At 63.6% G+C, this 2320-nt stretch overlaps 1 protein-coding gene across 1 annotated transcript; it reads left to right on the top strand.

Annotated features, from left to right (window-relative positions):
- Positions 1–162: 162 nt before the first annotated feature.
- On the top strand, positions 163–1255 carry LOC103774516 (P2Y purinoceptor 4-like; the record flags this gene model as incomplete). The annotated part of the gene is made up of 1 exon (XM_008941928.1): positions 163–1255. A coding segment is annotated over one exon (1093 nt), but the record flags the coding sequence as incomplete, so codon positions are not given.
- Positions 1256–2320: the final 1065 nt, after the last annotated feature.

The raw sequence follows: 2320 nt of genomic DNA, 5'->3' as shown, positions 1-2320 counted from the left end.
CAGGCCGGGACGCGCCGGCTGAGAAAAACCAGAGAGCCATCAAAGCGGCCGGAGCTCCTGGAGGGAGGGGCAGGATCCGGCATCTTTGGCCTCCCTCCACGCTTTGTGCCTGACAATGGGTCGGCACCACGACTAATGCGCTCTCGTTAACTGCTCCCCTAGATCTGGGCTGGGAGAAGATGGCCACGCCGGCCAGGCCGCTCCCCGTAGCCTTTTTTGGCCGGGAGGAAACGCCAGCGAGGAGCCCAAGTGCGTCTTCAACGAGGAGTTCAAGTTCATCCTGCTGCCCGTCTCCTACGGCCTCGTCTTCGTGGTCGGGTTGCTCCTCAACTCCTGGGCCTTGTGGATGTTCGTCTCCAGGATGAGGCCCTGGAACGCCACCACCACCTACATGTTCCACCTGGCCGTCTCCGACACCCTCTACGTCCTCTCCCTCCCCACCCTCGTCTACTACTACGCCGACCGCAACAACTGGCCCTTTGGGAAGTGGCTCTGCAAGATCGTGCGCTTCCTCTTCTACGCCAACCTCTACAGCAGCATCCTCTTCCTCACCTGCATCAGCGTCCACCGCTACGTGGGCATCTGCCACCCCATCCGCTCCCTCAAGTGGGTGAAGACCAAGCACGCCCGCCTCATCTGCGTGGGCGTCTGGCTCGTCGTCACCGTCTGCCTCATCCCCAACCTCATCTTCGTCACCACCAGCTCCAAGGGCAACAGCACCCTGTGCCACGACACCACCAAGCCCGAGGAGTTCGACCATTACGTGCACTACAGCTCCTCCATCATGGCCCTCCTCTTCGGGGTCCCTTTCCTGGTGATCGTCCTGTGCTACTGCCTGATGGCCAAGAGGCTCTGCAAGCCCAGCGTCTCCAGCCCCACCCCCCAGATGCCCTCCTACAAGAGGCGCTCCATCAAGATGATCGTCGTCGTGCTCGCCGTCTTTGCCATCTGCTTCGTGCCCTTCCACGTCACCCGCACCATCTACTACACCTCCCGCTACTTCCAAGCCGACTGCAGGACCCTCAACATCATCAACTTCACCTACAAGATCACCCGGCCCCTGGCCAGCATCAACAGCTGCCTCGACCCCATCTTGTACTTCATGGTGGGGGACAAGTTCCGGGGGCGGCTGCGCCGTGGCCTCGGCCGGCGCCTCCAGCCCGTGCCCACCAGCAACTTGTCCCTGGTGGCCCCTCCCCTGGACCACGCTGACACCCGGGGGGTGGGGACAGCACAGGGCACAGACGGGTGCTGAAGGGTCAGAGGGTTCCAGTAACCTCACCCCTCTGGCACCCCCAGACCTGACCTGCCCCCCGTGGGGGTGGAAACTGCAAGGCTGAGGGCCGCTGGCCATGGGGCTCGCTGCAGCCCTGCCCTGGGGTGCCAGGGGAGAAGGATGCCGGTGCTGCCGGGCACCCCTGGGAATGGGAAGGATGCCCAGAAAGCCATTTTGGGGAGCCAGGCTGGTGCCCCATCCCAGGGAGCTCCTGGGGGCAGATGAGAGCTGGCAGGTCACTGAGGAGAAGGGACGCTGGTCCCTCCCTGGGCATGCAGGGCCCCTCCAGTCTGCTCAGCGTGCAGAGACTGGCTGAACCTGGGGACAATGCCAACGTTGGGCCTCCTAGATTCTTGGCAGAGGTCCTCACAGATGCCCCTGTCACACCAAGGGCCTGGGGAGGGACACGGCGTGGGGCAGTTACGCCCATCACCCCCAATAAAGCCCCTTCCCCTTTACGCTCGGGCCCGTTTCTCCCCAGAGCTGCAGGAAGGGGGATGAGGTGCCCACCTTCGCCCAACCTCAACCCCAGAGGGTGTTTGAGAGCAGACAAAAGCCACCTGCCACCTTAAGGCCAGCACCGGGGCGGGTGTGGGGCGAGGGACCCGAGCGGTGACACCCGCGGTGACGGCAGAGGCCTTGGGAATCTGCCTTCCCCTGTTTGCTTTCCAAATGTTTACCCAGCCCTTTTGTTTGACCAAGTGCCTGCACAGCCAGGAAGGGACCAGAGATGGTTCTCAGCACTGGGGACTCTCCCACGGCAGCCCAGGCAGGGATGGGACAGGGCTGTCCCCACCCCTGGGAGGAGCTGCCCCCTCCACGAGCCCCACCAGCACTTGCCTAAGGTTGGGATGTCCATAGTGCCATTGAGGTGTCACCTCCCCTACGTGGCACCAGCCAAACAGCCCTATCCCACCAGAGCTGCCCAGCTCACCCAGGGAGGGGGAGGCCCCCAACGATGCTGTGCCCCAGCCCCACAACCCCGTCCCACCACAGAGGGGGACCCAGAGAGCCCCCCACTCACCGCTGAGATGAAAGCAGAGA

The sequence above is a fragment of the Merops nubicus genome, unplaced genomic scaffold, assembly GCF_000691845.1.
Source record: "Merops nubicus isolate BGI_N331 unplaced genomic scaffold, ASM69184v1 scaffold33386, whole genome shotgun sequence".
NCBI lineage: Eukaryota > Metazoa > Chordata > Aves > Coraciiformes > Meropidae > Merops > Merops nubicus.
This window is presented reverse-complemented; position numbering and strand designations above follow the sequence as displayed.